Source organism: Gouania willdenowi, chromosome 18 (genome assembly GCF_900634775.1).
Source record: "Gouania willdenowi chromosome 18, fGouWil2.1, whole genome shotgun sequence".
NCBI lineage: Eukaryota > Metazoa > Chordata > Actinopteri > Blenniiformes > Gobiesocidae > Gouania > Gouania willdenowi.
This window is the reverse complement of record NC_041061.1, coordinates 8,004,513-8,020,571: the sequence shown is the minus strand read 5'-3', so window position 1 is coordinate 8,020,571 and position 16,059 is coordinate 8,004,513. Positions and strand designations below refer to the sequence as shown.

General features: G+C 40.4%; 1 protein-coding gene across 9 annotated transcripts in view; it reads right to left on the bottom strand.

Annotated features, from left to right (window-relative positions):
• Window positions 1-1,990: 1,990 nt before the first annotated feature.
• The window catches only part of chd3 (chromodomain helicase DNA binding protein 3), a 69,449-nt gene continuing 55,380 nt past the window's right edge, over window positions 1,991-16,059 (bottom strand). For 6 of the 9 annotated variants that reach the window (XM_028474591.1, XM_028474587.1, XM_028474588.1 and 3 more), the window contains exon 40: window positions 10,717-12,356. In XM_028474591.1, the coding sequence (XP_028330392.1) occupies window positions 12,100-12,356 (257 nt within the window). In that variant the 3' untranslated portion in view covers window positions 10,717-12,099. Of the gene's footprint in view, window positions 3,870-10,716; window positions 12,357-16,059 lie in introns of those variants that run through there. The other 3 variants (XM_028474590.1, XM_028474595.1, XM_028474596.1) reach the window with 2 other exon arrangements.

Sequence of the window (16,059 nt, the reverse complement as noted above, 5' to 3'; positions counted from 1 at the left end):
AGTATTTTCTGCATTTGATGTGTCACGTCCTCAACCAAACATAGCGAAGAGGAGGACTGGTTACAAAAAAAAAAAAAGGTAACACTTTACTTGACGTTTTATACATAAAGGCTGACATTACTGTCATTATTATGACATGACACCTGTCATCAGCATGAATAAGGTGTCGTTCGTTACCCTAACCCTGACTCCCTATTCCAAACTGAACGGTCCAGAACTGTTCAGGGGGGTTCATCGAGAAAAAATAACCAATGCACCAAACCCTACCCTACCTTAACCCTAACCAGGGGTGTACTGGCCATCTGGCATACCGGGCATCGTCCCGGTGGGCCGTCGACCCAAAGTGGGCCTGTCCCATTAGCTATGTTTTTTTTTTTTTACGAGCAAGTGGATGCAGACATGGTAAGTAAAGTCACAAATTATGAATGACAGGTGACAAAAAATGGTCCAGAAGTAGCAAAAACCTGGCACAAAAGGGTGAAAAGTGACCAAAATGGGCAAAAAGCAGTCAAGAGTGTCAAAAAAGAGGAAACAGGTGGTATGTAGCAAAAATGGACAAAAAAAGGAAAAATGTATTGGCAAAAGGAAGCAAAAGTCTGAAAAAAGTGGCAGAACTTTTTAAAAATGGACAAAAATGGGACAAAGGAAGTTGCAAAATGGCCCAAGGAAAATGGTAAAAAAGGGGTTCAAAGTTTCACCATTTTAAAGTTCTCTGGGGGAATAATAATCAAAACTAAAACATAAAGAGCCACATGTGGAGCATCACCCTGACCATACCCAACCCTTAACCCTACCTCACCCATAACCCTAACCCATACCTAACCCGTAACCCCTAACCCTACCCATACCTAACCCGTAACCCCTCACCCTACCCAACCCGTAACCCTACCTAACCCTAACACCACCAGATCCTTTCACCTAACTCAAAAAATGCCAACATAGCTCCAAAGGTCACAATTTAGTGAACAACACTTATTGACACCTTATTCATGCGAATGACAAATAATGACAGCGTAACGTCAGCCTTATGTATAAAACTTCAAGTAAAGTGTGACCAAAAACTGTCTCTTTTGGTAGAAGCTCTTTCTCGAATAGCGACGGCGAAGAAGAAGAACAACAACAGCAACATCGACGACGACGACAATACTCAGAATTTGCGTGAGTAAAAACACAAGAGCACGAATGAGGCTGCTTAAATATGCAAAAGTATATCACAGGGAGTCGTAGAAATAAGGTGTAAAATATGAGGCTGAGGTCGGGTGGATGTCGGATGTTTCGTCTCAACACTGACTTTGACGTTAAAAACATTCGTCGTAGTAGGTTTGTATCTGAAAAATAATGACGATCTCTTGACCACAGCTTGAAAATACCTGGAAAACTCTGTACAGGATAAGCTGAACTGGGAGGAAATGATGATGGACGTGTCTTTGTGTGTGAGATCAATCTGTACCATTGAGGGGAAAAAGTAAGGTCAACAAAAGAGTTTTAGCTTCTCTCCAAGAATCGCAAACCACATTGGAACGACTTCAGGCACAGCTTTAAACCTCTGATAGTTGTGTATTATATATTTTTTTCTAACTCGACAGCATTATTGTGATCGGAGCATGCTTCAGGGGCAATGGAGTGCAATGGGAGAAATTAATTCAGTTACACATGCAGCTTTCTCTCAAAGGCGAGGAGTAGGAAGTCTACGGAGAGATCTAACAAGGATCTTGGATTGAGGTTAGCACGCGTGTGTGTGTGTGTGTGTGTGTGTGTGTGTGTGTGTGTGTGTGTGTGTGTGTGTGTGTGTGTGTGTGTGTGTGTGTGTGTGTGTGTGTGTGTGTGTGTGTGTGTGTGTGTGTGTGTGTGTGTGTTAGAGGCATCCCTAGAGAATGAGGCCTGCGTGAGGAGGCCGCTTGTGATAGAGTCTAGAGTCAAACGATTTGAGGCAGACGCAAAGAGGTCACAAGAAGTTATGAGACAAATCATGTGTAGGCTACACTGTAAAGTGTGTATGTGTGTGTGTGTGGGTGGGGGAGTGGGGTGGTGGGGGGGGGGGGTGAAGACACACAATAAGAGCTTGTGTGCATGGGTTTTTAGGGAGTTAAACTTTAGTCGACTCCTGTGCCATTTTTGTGTGTTTAACCCTTCGTGGGGCACTCAAGTCAAAACTTGTTAACTATGAATTAGTAAAAATTAAAGACCTTCAAATAAATCTCATATTTAGTATTATAAATATGCACATATTACTTATCAAAATGCTATTATGATAAGTACTTTGTTGTATTTGGCGCTATATAAATAAATCTTACTTTACTATCAACTCTGAACTAGCTTTAATGCTAAATGCTAATGGTGCACATTTAATATTGACTATTTTGAAATATTTAAAGCAACTAACTTTTAAAGATGGACTCAATGTTGCCAGGTTAGCAACTTTTCAGCCTCCCCCTTTGCACCCCCTCCCTCCAAAAAAGCTCCACATTTTCCTGCTACTACCGCCAACCTAGCATGTTTCAAGCTAGCTCATAGTCACTATTGTCTTTAGCGAAGTGTGTGGTTATAACTCAAACGCAACAATTGCGTTGTTAGAACAATAGTAAACCAATGCTTTTTTTTTTTTTTAAAGGGATGTTGTTAGGACTTAGCTGACCAAACAGTTATGCTAACATGCTAACACTGTGTGACAACATCCAGCCAGTTAAAGGATAATTTGTTCAGAATGAACAGTAAGAATACTGAATTTTGTAGTTTTTGGTTCAACATTAGCTTAAAAAATGTTCAACATTTAATCACTTTTTAACTTCAAATCTTTAATTGCACAAAACCTTTTAAATTGATCAAATTAGATCATTCTTGTATACATTTTAGTAAAAATTAAAGGCTTCAAACAAATCTGTGTCCATATTCTTATATTTAGTATTAGAATTATGAACATACTACTCATTAAAATGCTATTATGATAAGTACTTTCTTGTATTTGGCGCTATATAAATAAATCTTAAATATAAACTCTGAACTAGCTTTAATGCTAAATGCTAATTGCGCATGTTTAAAAATGACTATTTTGGAATATTTCAAGCAATTATTTTTTAGACCAACTCAATGTTGCCAGGTTAGCAACTTTTCAGCTTCCCTCTTGCACCCCCCCCTCTCCAAAAAAGCTCCACATTTTCCTGTTACTCGCGCCAACCTAGCATATTTCAAGCTAGCTCATAGTCACTATTGTCTTCAGTAAAGTGTGTGGTTATAACTCAAACGCATCAATTGTGTTGATAAAACAATAGGAAACATATTTAGAGATGTTATTAGGACTTGGCTGACCAAACAGTTACCCAAATGCTAACATGCTAACACTGTGTGACAACATCCAGCAAGTTTAAGGTTAATTTGTTCAGAGTGAACAGTAAGAATACTGGATTTTGTAGTTTTTGGTTCAACATTAGCTTAAAAACATTCAGTCATTTTTTAACAGCAAGTCTTCAATTGGCAAATCTTTTTGATAAAATTGGATCCTTCTTGTTTAAATTTTTTTCAGTTGTTGGGTTTATCTCAATAATGAAATTACAAATTTAAATGTCAAAGTATATTCCAAAGCCCGATAAAGGGTTAAACACAGGAGTGACTACAATCACTCGTGGGCTTCTCACCCTGTCAGTCACTGAATCATAATACTGGAAGTGAGTTGGTGTAGCTAATGTAAACCTTCTCTCGTTAGGAATCAAAATACGTATCTTTGCACAGACGTGTATGTGTGAGTGTGTGCGTGTGTGCGTGTGTGGTCTAGTCGTCGATGCAGATGACCTCTCCGCTGCGCTGCTCCCGTCGGTGAACAAGCAGCTCCATTTCACGCTCCTTCTTTACAGACATTGGAGGCCCGTTGAGGACTGCAAAGGAAAGAGATGCAAGATAAGTTCAAAATCTCAACCAAGGGCCAAAGTTTCATAATAATTCATTTGTAAAGAAGTTAAAAGTTGAAGAATGAAATACATGAAATATCAAATTTTTGGTCTATGGCTAAATAATTTGTAATGTATTTCATTTCTACGACATGTATATAGGCCCTACGATTTTCTATGAACGCAGAAAATGGACAGAAAAATTGGAATTCATGATCTGAAACAGACAAATCCATGACAATTTTTTCCCCTTCTCTTTATTTAAAATTGGGCTTCAACATGACATGGAAATGCCTCGCATGCATGTTTTGGACAAAAAAAATTACACATTTACGCGCCATTTTTCACCGGAAAACCGGTGACCGAATGTGAAAATCAAATATGTCAAATATTGTTTGGGACCATATTAAACATTTCCATTGGAATTATCCCGTTAAATGGGTTTCTGAGGGTCTAGAAGTGTGGCTAACATTGCTCTTGCGACATAATGTTGCGTGATTTCTGCGTAATCGCCCTGTTTACGTAAATCATCTGAAGCATATCAAATATTAAACAAGAGTAGATGACTCTATGAACCCTATTTCACAGGTTTAGTACAATTTTCGAGAAGTTTAATGGCCAGTAAAGTCATCAAAACAGGGAAAGGCGATGAAACAAAAATGAAAGTGTTGTTACGTGACAGAAATGGGTAAACCCTGAAAGAGAATTTGGAAAAGGAAAATCTGAGGCCCTATGTATAGTAGATCATGTACTATTAGTTTTAATTGATAATGCGGTTTAAAATAGTATTAATTCAAATGCTTTATTCAATTTCCTGTATGCCCCCCTCCCCCCTGATAGGAAGAACCAACATCGCTATGAACGCATAACTAACACCAGTCAGTTTGCCCTGTAGTAACTTTTCTAACATCTACTGTTTAAAGCCCAGTAATTCAGCAAGATCGTGTTTTGGTTCTTTAAACCTTGACACCGTCACCATGAGGTAAAGAATCCCTGTCCTGTGACTGTTTTACACTGGGGCCAAACAGAACTCTACAGCCTTGGCCTCAGCTTCTGGCAGCCTGTGACTTGCTCTAATAGTCCTTCAAAGACTGCGATTGTCATATCTCACAGGAGTCCGGTCATAGACGTGTCTACGAACCCCCTGCACCCCAATTCTACCACAGGACTTCAACGTTCCAGACACTCTGACCGGCTTCGGCAGATGTTTCGTCTCATAGCCTTCCCAGATTACAGCTAGTGTGATAAATGGTACCTTCTCCAGAAGGAGAGAACACAGCAGGATGTCAGGCCAGAGGGAAGTGATGGCTATTTCATTCACAGTCGTCTTCCAGTCAAGCTTTAGATCTCTATAGAGATAGATGTATGCTCACTATTTGACAGAAGAGACATGCAGGGAGTTGGTGGTCAGGATGTAGTGGTATGTGCTTGAGGAAAGCTGGAACCAACAATTTGTGAAGATTGCATGACATCTGTGCATCTTATGTAACAGTTGTTGGAAAAATATCTCACAATGACCTTCAACCCAGCTGTGGTTATCAATGCGATAGGGCAAAGTTTTTGCAAGCGCAGAGTCGAATACAAGGTCAGGAGGTTTTTTTCATAACAATCGTACATCATTGTTAGTAACGTTTTAGGAAATCCGTCATTGTTTGATATGTCTGCATTTCATCGTATTTAAACTACAGATGATAGAACCTGACCCAGGAGAAAAGTGAGTCTTCACTCATACACATAGGCACATGAGGACACACATGTATTCAAATGAGCTCCTGCACAGCTGGCCGGCCAAGCGAACCGTCCCTCCCACATCGGTGCGCTATCACGAAGCTGCTCAAGGAGCGCAACGAGCCAGTCTCCTTTCAAAACAACATCCAGGAATAGACCCACACACACACACCGCGCTTACTCGCACCGCTGGGAAAGATAAACTGTCATAACAACCCCGTGCTGATCAAAGATGCGATAAGCGGCGCATTGAGCCTGAGAAGTTGAAGGGTTGAAGGAGGTTCAGCGCACACATGGGTCTGTGCGTCTCAGGCCAGAGAGGGGACCGCTTATGGGAAAAGGGTTGGCTGTGGGCCAATAGAGGCCAACGGAGGATGAAGAAAAGGAAGCAGAGTGTGTGTATGAAAAGGGGTGCAGACGAAATCCGATAAGAAACAACAAATCGAGGTAAAAACTGGGTGAACTTCTGAGGCAATGAAGGTGCGCAACACAGTGTCTGGATAAAAGAAAACAGACTTGAGGTAGAATGACCATCTTTCATAGAAGCTTCAATAAATAAATACACATTGTGTTTGTACTGTTGTATACAGATGTGTTTAAGATGTTTTAGCTACCGATTGTTGACAAGCATGTCCAAATGTTTGTGCTTTGTTGTTATTGCTTGATGAAAGGTTGACAATTTTTCCAATGTGTTGTATGTTTGTATCTGTTTCTAGTGTATATTTGTTTATTACAAGCTACTACTGGTCCAAAAGTCAAGATCAACAACAGGCTTCGTGAATTCATCTTTGACATCGTTGACGCGCTTTTAGCGACAGCTTAACAACCTGTTGGTTATGGTGATTGTTATTGTATTTTTTTCGTTTTTAACAAGCCAGTCCCAGCTAGTTCGGACTTGCGATACCATTTTGTGCAATGGGTCATTTCACCTTTCAACCATTCCTTGTTATTCTCCATATTCTGTGCTTTTGTTGTGTTTTTAGTTTATTCTTGTTTAACCAAAGCTTGATTAAATATTTGAAGGATTACATGGTTGAGTCATATTATCGCCATCCAATGGAAGAAACGTGGAATTGCAACAGATCCCATTAACAAGTTCTACCACAAGATGTAGTTTTGATGAGGTACTGGTAGCAGAGCACTTTAATAGAATGGGTGAGAATATCAAACAGTGATATTTGTTTTTTGCTCAAGCATGTATATTTGTTGTTGTATGAAGTTAAATGTCCGGTTGCTGACTGTTCCATGAACCGGCCATGAAATTAACATTTTTATTGGCTTTACCAACATCGTACCAGACAGTTCTGCTTATCATCATAATGTGGCCACACCACTGGCCAATGTATGCAGTCAGTGGAGTCAGCCCACTCATGATGAACCAATCAGGACCCAATGTGTCATGTGCTATTTGATTTTACAGCACACAGTTACAAAAATGTAAACTCAAGCTATGTGGTACCCGTTAGTCTAGTCTTGCAGTACCACATTCCACCACAAGAGGACATGGGACACTGCAGTTGAATTCCGCATTAAGTTTTAAGTGCTTTTTCGTCTAATAAATCATAACTGACTTTTGCAATAAGTGTCTATTTTTTATATTTAGGCAATAGGTCATGTCACACAAAATGGGTCTAAAAATGAAAATGCTTTGCTGTGCGATAATCTTTTATCCAGACATTGATTTAATTGTTTTTATTATATTTTGGAATTTTACCCCCGCGGAGGAGGAAATTTTTGCTTGTCTGTTAGCAGGATTACGTCTAAAGTACTTAACGGTTCTAGACAAAATTTCAACCAAAGATAGACCTTCTGCCATTCAATTTTGGAGGGGATCTCGATCAATATACTAATTCTGGATCAGTTTGAAAAATCCAAAATCACTATCTACACATTGACAAAATTTCAAAAATTCACGTCTTGGTTTGTAATTGACTGATCTTTATGGCCAGTTATATCAGGATGGTTCCTCATCTACCTCAGGTTTATCCAGTAAGAATCTGGGTTGTGCATTTGGTTGAAATTGTTCTGAAAATAAAATAAAATGGGGAGCATACATTTGGACCTACTGTATCATTATTTATGGTGATAGAATTTTCTTACAAGCCTTTGAAGTGTGAAAGATCATGGATCACTGATCCAGATAACTGACAATATCTAGCAAAGAAGATATACTTGGTTTGTGCTCTCCCTAGAAGCAACATGCTAACTCTAATCTTTTCTTTTTATTGCTTCTAGTTAGACATTTGAGAAGTATCGTACTGAAACTAAAGTTGAGACAAGATAGCATCTGTTTGTATAAAAACTAGAGCCTTTTAATTAAAACAGCCAGCAGTCAGTTTGTTTGGCAGCAGTGTTAAACGTTACGTTAGCATCTATTTCTTTTCCCCTGATAAAGTTCACTATTGTAACCTTGCTTGTTTGGACATCGTACCGTCAGCCAAACCAGTACAAAGTTACAGATCACGAGACTATAAATATCAATATTGGTGCTGGCCTGACCAACAACACTGCATCAGTTGGGCTCCATCTTTAAAGGCATATAAGGTAAAGGAGGCCGAAGGAATTCAAAAAGTCTCTTGTATTTCAACAGATAATTTCCTCTGCAATATTCAGCATCACTGCTACAAAAATCACTTTTTCCAACTCCTCCTCTTTCTCATCTTGCTGTCAGGCTACAGTAGCAGCTGACAGACAATAAAGACAAATAAAGTCTCTTTTTTTGTAGCACAATAGCTTGGCAGCAGGAGAAATAAGATAAATCTAAAGAGCCCATAAAAGGAAAAATCTTCCTGCACTTCACTTCTTTTATTCCTCTCCTCGGCCTAAAGCTCTGGGCTGCACTAGACGGAGCATTTCAGTCCAAAAAGGCAATAAAAACATTCCTGGCCAACATCTCAGTCGGCGTCTCGCTCTCTCTCCGGTAGGTCCTGCCTACTGCCCGAAAAAAAAAAGCCATCCTGCCATCTTGGCATGAAACTGCATTTTTTTGCTTGCCGAAAAGCTTTGTGTGAGCATGTTTGCCAAAACCTTTAACAGAGAGCGACCTCGAGTCTCCGAGCAGTCACTTTTTTAGAGGGAATGAAAAAAAAGAAATAAAACACACGCACAGGCCTGTTTTGGAATTTAGACTCAATGCGTTTCATAAATCCAGGAGCTGAAGACGGTTCAGATCTAACCAAGAGAGACAAACGCTTCAGAGGAAGTGAAATGCATAGATCAGAGAGAGCGCAACATTAAATTACATGTTCACTTGTCTCCGGTGATATGTGAGTGTGCACATCTGTGTTTGACTTGGTCTTATCACACCTCTGGACTCTGAAAGCTGCATGAAATACGACTGGACTTCGAAGTAATGCAAAAACAAAGCATCCTCTTGGCCAGGTCACCCCAAAAAAGATTTATCTAGTAAAATCTCCTGGTAAAGTAAAGGTTAAATAAAATAAAATAAAACAAACCCTCACCCATGGATCCACTTACAAACGTCTTAAGAATGAAAAATACCTCTTATTACACAGTTTTGTATATCTTTTGTAAAAAATTATTTGCAGGAAACGCTTTCATCCTACAGTCACTTTAGTAAGTCTAATTTAATGCCAACGTGCACATAGAGAGAACATGCAAACTCCACTTAAAAAGATAAAGCACAAACACAATATTTCTCAAAGATGTATAATATTAAAGATCAAAAGGCAGAATTGCAAAAAGTGCCAAATACTGCCTATCAACTCGAATGTGGACGGTTCTGTGTGCAGTTTGCACGTTCTCTCTCGGCATTGTGGACAGTTCCAGTCCTGGAGAACTTGCCACAATTCTTGCACTTCTTTACTGGCAGGGACTAAATGTGATGGAGCGCAGTGATTGCTGCACCATGACAGTGATGTTGCAACTTCGACATCAGTCCGATTCCGTCTAGTCTGAGTCTGAGCTTGTATGATCTTAAGCTTACCTTTGGAGCAATTGTCTCTTGTCATGTAATAAAGCCACAGAGCAAGAAGCAAGCACACCTGTCCGGTCATTTTGTCCATTGTTGTTGTTCAGGGTCATATCTGAAATATCACTCAGTAGATGTAACTTAGAAAAGGAGGGCTGTTCTGGGTTGTAAGGTGCAGTACTGGTAATGGAAAAGTGCCATTAAAGCATAGTTTGTTTTTAAAAAAGTCTTCTAAAGTGTTCAGAATTGCAGTGGTTTAGGACAGGAATTGCTCAACCCCCGGTCTTGTGTTTTCCTGGTAGGTGATTCATAATCCAGCATTCATGTCATTCCATTGAGACAAGTCTGTGGAAAGCCTTAGGAGTTTACTAACAAGACTGCATCCCCAATTTTTCTATAACACAAGATCACTCAGAGAGCGCAAATCTCGTCTTTTTCCGGATATTGGCAGTTATCTGGATCAGTGATCCTGATCATGATACCATGATCATTCACACTCTAAAGGCTTGGAAGAATGTTTTATCTCTGTTAATAACCATACAGTACTTGTTGGAAGTCAAATTTCATAAATATCGGTCATTACGAACCAAGATATTTCGCCAATCATTTGAGATGAAAAAAAAACTGATCCAGAATCAGTATACAGATTTGGATTCAATTTTATGGACTCTTTCATAGACTAAGGTCTATCTTTGATTAAAATGTTGTCCAAATCCATTACTTTAAGTACTTTTGACATAATCCTGCGAACAGACTAAAATTAATAAATAAATGCCATGCCAAGGTAAGTCCAAACCAACTCGAAAGAAACAATAGCTACAATCATTAGACTTAATGCCCCCTAGTTGCCTGAGGCTCCAAGTATTTGCCTTGCCCCGTACATTAGCAAGGCATCGTACCAAGTCAAAAGTGAAAATTTAAAAACTGAAAGATGTTTAATGTACTTATTGCAAATGACAGTGCACTGTCGTACCAATGCAGCCCACATATTAAAAATAACTTATTTGGATGAAATGTTGTAAAAACAGAATCATTATAACATGAGTGTAGCTCATTTATAGAAAAACATTTCCATACAGATTTAAAAAAAAAAAACACATTAAGTCAACAATCTCAAGTATGATACTGGCACCAGTATTGAAATACAAAAATTGCTTCATTCACTCAAATACACAATATCTCTCTTGACAGGAAACACCACGGCCACACTTCTCCAACGCCACTCATTTCCAGCTTTGAAAACCTTGCACGTTCCCGACTCCCGGGTGGATAATTGACTTCCCTCCCTGCCAGATACGAGGCAGAAGGGTTCATCCTGCCTTTAGATGTTGTCCTGATGTACGACTCGGCTGCTGTGCGCGCATGCCAAGCTGGAAAACCGATGACACAGTCCAGAGTTTTATATTCTCAGGGATCAGGGGGACATTTTTCCAGCGTGGAATCCATCACGCTGTCACCATATAAAAAGAAGAGTCTTCAAAGGCTGTCTACGTACTTTTTCAGTATGCTGATAGATTGCAGTCTTTATCTTTAAGGAAAAGTGGATCATAAATACGGAATTCTGCTGTGGCGAGGCCTAAAACAGGAAATGTAAATACTTTAGTGGAGTAATGCTGTCTTTGAGTGACGTCCGAGTAAATAAACACTGACACTCTTCTTCAGTTGAAGTCCGTCAGAATTAGTTCAAGGAACTGTTGCTACTGATTGCTGAAGGCAGCATCTAGTTTTTTTTTTTTTTAATATCTACAGTTTATGCTTCTATGCTCTGCTGGATTCAGGAATGCTGGGGCAAGAGAGTTCATGAGGGGGAGTCTTTAATACTCCAAAATTTCTCTTCATTTCCTTTTTTCTGGCAACACAGTCTAGGCCCACTTTGTACTTTTCTATTTCAGATCCCCATCTGCCTCTGCTAAGCAGATAGACGCGCTTCCTTGCAGGTTTTCAGGTTGTGTGTGAGGTCCGGAGTGTGTGGTGTGCGAGAGGCGACAAGGGTTTTGGAGGAATGAGGGAGTACAGGGTCAGAGCGAGGGGACGAGCTCGTCCAGGCAGCGGGGGGATGAAGGAGTGATCCGGGGGGAAATGTCTTTTTCGGGCTTGAGTGGGAGAGAAAGAAATCTGACGAAGTCGGCAAGAGGGAGAGTTTGGAAAGAAACGTTTATTCCATTTAGCCTTCACATCTGTATTCCTGCCACTGCACTCGCACACCATTGTTTTTCTCTTTAAACTCAGATGTCTGGGCTGGTTCTTCAGTAGCGCTTGTTGTAATCCCCCTCCACTCATCTACCCCCTTTTCCCTTGCATCATTAGTGCTTTATGTCAGGACAAGCCTTTCACTCTGTGTTTGATTGTTCTGTTTTCTTTTGTGGATCTAAGTGCCAGTGCTGCTTCTAATGTCTCCTATTCATCCAACGGGCTTTTCTTCTTCCCTTTATATTCCTTTCACTCCTGCATCATTAATGTGCACCTTTTCCGCTGCTGTGCATTCAGGATTTCTTCATTATTGTTACATTCAAGGATTCCTTCCTCCTCCAGAATCTCTTCCTTTTTCTCACCCCCCCTTCAGGGTTTCTTTGGTCGCCCATTACGCGGCAGGTTCTCCACCGTGTTGCTGAGTCTGTATTTAACAATGATGCTGTGCACGGTCGATTTAGGCATCCTAAGCTCCTGCCCGATGGCCCCTTCCGACTTGCCGTCCTTCCACAGATCCACCACCCGCTGCCGCTGCACCACATCGTGCTCCTTGGTCTTCTGGCAAACGCTGCCGGTAGCTGGTCCTCCAGCGGCTCCCACGGTGGCCCCAGCAGCAGCAGCGGCCTCTGTGGGGGCAGACAAGCGGCAGACTGTAGTGGAGATTTGGAGAGAGTGGGGGAGAGCAGGATATAAAGTGACACTTTACTGATTCCTGTCGGGATTTCTCTTTAGGTTTGTGTCTTGGCACGAAGGGCAAAGATCAGCTACCGGTGTCCAGTTGCTCCACTCCGGCTCTTTAATGTCTAGATCATTAAAAGGTTGATGGTTTTTGTCTTGTTGTGCAGCTTTTTTGAAGGCTAAACCTGGCTTACTAAAATTGCAACTTGGACTGAGAAAAACTGCCATGTGTGGGAAACATTCCTCTCCTGAAGCATTGGGTGCATTCTTACTAACTTTCCATATTGTGGCTCAAGCAGCAAACACGCATATTTTTAGTTGGGTTTTTTTGTGTACCGAAATGTGGGAGATTTTCTCAAGAACCTTGGCTTAATGGGGGAGAACTGGAAGTCATAAAAATCAGTGAATTTTGTTGTTGTGAACTCTGTACCGCGCGCTGGCTCGCATTCAAGAAGGTCAGGGACCAGCGTGACCCCAATCAAGAGAACAAATGTGGTCTCGATTGCTAGTGGCCTGAGCTCAGCTGGAGCCTTTAGACTGCACGTGGTTCGGCACAGAAAACCCACAGGGCAACACTACTCACGCGCAACTATTTCGGCTCAGCCTGGCCCTCGCACCGGTTCACAAGTCACAACACGACGTTTACACAACCAAACTCCTGTGGCTTGTATCCCTTCTCAAAATACCGCCATGCAAAGTCTGACTGTTTTCTTGGCAATGGTTGGGCTCAGCCGGCTGAGTATAATGACATTTTCAGAGATAGGCTCTGGCTCTTTAGAATGCAATGCTTTTGACAGATGTCTCAGTCTACAATTACAAAAATCAAGATACATGGAACGAGAGGCAGGCGGCGGTGCTGAAGTCTCAGAGCCGGGTGTTGTGGTGGGTTTTTTTTTTCTTCTTTTTTCATTGCATATTCTCCAAATCTACTGGGGAATATTGGGTTTTGCCAGTTATCTCTGCTATCTAAACATCACTGAATACACATGCTGAGCAGAGAGTGCGCCTGGAGAGCATATGCTGTTACCAAACTCATTACTGGAAAATAAATTCACTAACTGCCAGCGGGCTCTGACGGACTGCAGGCGAGGGAGGCTGGGACAAGAAGCCAAAACAAAAAAGCCCTGATAGGGCGTCACAAAAAAACAAACATTATTGTAAAGGAAAATAATCCCTGCACTCCACTTAATGCATTATATGGTTGCACCATTTGTCAGTGGACCTCGTAACAGCTGAGTATTCAGGTTTCAATGCCGGGCATGTTAGGAGACTTAATATCGCAGTGTTGCGAGTTTGTATTTGATTTTGGGTAATGTCTATTTCAGGTGTCCATCTGGCAGCCACATCAGAACTGTCTGCTACAGATGGCTTTTTTCCGATTGGTTCTGGACTTTGAGGTTTCAGCACTTGAGCTGCACTGTGAGATAAAGTGTCTTCACAGAGTTTTTCAAACAGTGCTGCATTAGAGGCCTCCAGGTCAGCCTCTGTCCACACATTTGAGGATTACAGTGAAACTCAAGGTTTAACAAACTCAACACAGAAAGGCAGTAACACCGCTTTCCCAGAGACAAAAATCTTTATAAAGCCAGAACATTTTTTTCCGCTTTTATTTTTACCAAAATATTTTCCACAACAACATAACCATATAAAGATGGAATTCCTCCCATGACACCTTTAAAAATAAGAGCAATGTTTTGGAATGTCGTTTCTCTGTCAAATACAAAGAGCTGCCACGTAATCAAGTCTCAATCTCTGCAGAAGCTTGAGCTTCTCTCAAGCTTCGTGTCTCACGTAGAAACTGAAGCTCTGCTCAACATACAAAGCATCTCAAATATTTCCGGGCACCGAGAGGCTACCGAAATGCAACATAGAAACCACAATAATTGATTGGTCTGCTTCTGTTTTCCTTCAAGAGCTTGAAGGTTAAAAGGAAAAGAAAACAGACACAAAACATGTTTTTTATGATGTGAACCTAGAAGCTGTGAAGTCAGTAGATGGGGTGGTTAGCAAGTCATCGCCAAGGTTTCTGTCACAATGCTCACGCACAGTCTCGTTTGGTTCCTCCCACAAACCAAAAACATGTAAGGCTAACAATCATCTTGATTAACCCTTTAGTGGCCACTAGCATGCCACAACAAACTGAGTGGAGACCAGTCTGTTGTCGGCTGGGTTTGTGTAGTCATACCTAAACAAGAGCACTTGGAGAATGCAAAGCCAGATATTGGCAATCATCTGGATTAGTGATCCTGATACCATGGTCAATCGCACTATAAAGCATGATGCAGTAGGTCCAAATGTATGGTATCCCAATTTTTTCAAAATATTGTGATGAAATAAGCATTCCGAATCGGATCCAGATGAAACTCAGTGTGGTAACTGATGAACCAAACCGACATAATGAAAATTTCAGATTTCGTGAAGATTGGCCAATTATGAACCAAGATGTGAAATTTGCCAATAATGAGAAATGGAGAGTTTTCAAACTGACCCAGAATCAGTATATATTGATCCAGATCCCCTCCAAAATGTTTTGGAATCTTCCATTAAGGTCTATTTCTAAAATTCTTCAAAATCTCTTTAGTACTATTGACTTAATCCTGCTAATAGGCAAACAAAAAATGCCAGTGAAAATATAACCTCCTTTGCAGAGATAATAATGGGAGCAATTTTTCTTTTATTTGATTCCGGAAACAATTTGAGCTCATTTCATCACAACTCTGGACCAAGAACTTAGTCATTAAGCCTTTGGCTGTGTCTTCTTTAGGTGTGACCCCACTGATGTTCTATAAGGATGATTGAGTTTGTAACAAGCAGCTTCAATGTTCATTACAAACAAGTTTTTTTTATTTTCAAATAACCCAAAGAAGTTGCAAAGATCTGGTTTGGATTTTTTTTTTTACTTGGCTCGATCTGTATGAAAAGATGCTTGAACATGTTTACAACAAGCAAGAACAGAATGTCAGTGTTGCAAAGTCAGTGATTACCATTTGTTGGCACTTAAACACCCTACTATTAACCATTACACACTATTTGTATGGTACTTTGTCTTCTATCAGAGAGTCAAATTCAAGCAAAATCATGAATATTGTGCATTTTTATTCAAAAACAAAAACAATGAGCGACTGCCATGGTCTATCACCACTATCATTATATATTATCCAGAAATAAATCTGCCATTTTCAACTCAGTAACTCTCATTACATTACTTTGACTTAATTAGCCATTTTTTCCAGATCCAGATCAACCTAAACCAAGAGTTGGTGCAAAGAAGATAAATGACATGTCGTCTAACTTGGAATAAACCAAAAATCTATCAATCACCCCCTGGTGGTCGGTAGAAGGAGGACAGGAGTAAAAACAACAGTCAAAACCAGCTTTTGCCAAGTTTTCTTCACTTATTTTTGTTTGACAAAATGCATGTGTCTGCATATGTTCTTTCCAACACTGTATCTTCATTCAATGAAAGGATCAAGCATTTATCATGATATGAAATCCTGCTTAATGTGATCTATTATTAACCAAAAGACAGTTGCAGGTTTTTCCACAACAGACTCAAACACAAAACTAATGATAATCCCAAGTCCCTAATTGCCTGAGAAGCAGAACTTTAGAAGAAGAGTTTGACCTGAATTGAACTCATGACAAACCAAA